The sequence below is a fragment of the Fulmarus glacialis genome, unplaced genomic scaffold (genome assembly GCF_000690835.1).
Source record: "Fulmarus glacialis isolate BGI_N327 unplaced genomic scaffold, ASM69083v1 scaffold18913, whole genome shotgun sequence".
Lineage (NCBI taxonomy): Eukaryota > Metazoa > Chordata > Aves > Procellariiformes > Procellariidae > Fulmarus > Fulmarus glacialis.
Window position 1 is genome coordinate 36,259 of NW_009205073.1, and position 222 is coordinate 36,480.

Sequence of the window (222 nt, forward strand, 5' to 3'; positions counted from 1 at the left end):
GCAGGCTGCGGTGTGCACCCCACTTTGGCTGGCACTGCATGCGCTGTTCCTAAGCAACATCTAATAATAATAATAAAAAGAAGGGCTCCTAGAGACACAACTGTGCTACATTCAAGTGGGGGTAATTGCAAGGCAAAGCACGAGCTCTGACTCTCTGAAACCTTTTCACTCTTAGAGAAAAGGATGCGTCGTCCTGCCAGGAGCAACTGGATGAATTTCGGA

At 48.2% G+C, this 222-nt stretch overlaps 1 protein-coding gene across 1 annotated transcript in view; it reads left to right on the top strand.

The window, feature by feature from the left end:
• Positions 1 to 221, top strand: part of LOC104074946 (microtubule-actin cross-linking factor 1-like) — a gene marked incomplete at both ends in the record, with an annotated part of 36,189 nt that extends 35,968 nt beyond the window's left edge. The window contains one exon of the mRNA XM_009575258.1: positions 176 to 221. Within this exon, the coding sequence (XP_009573553.1) occupies positions 176 to 221 (46 nt within the window). The remainder of the gene's footprint in view (positions 1 to 175) is intronic.
• Position 222: the final 1 nt, after the last annotated feature.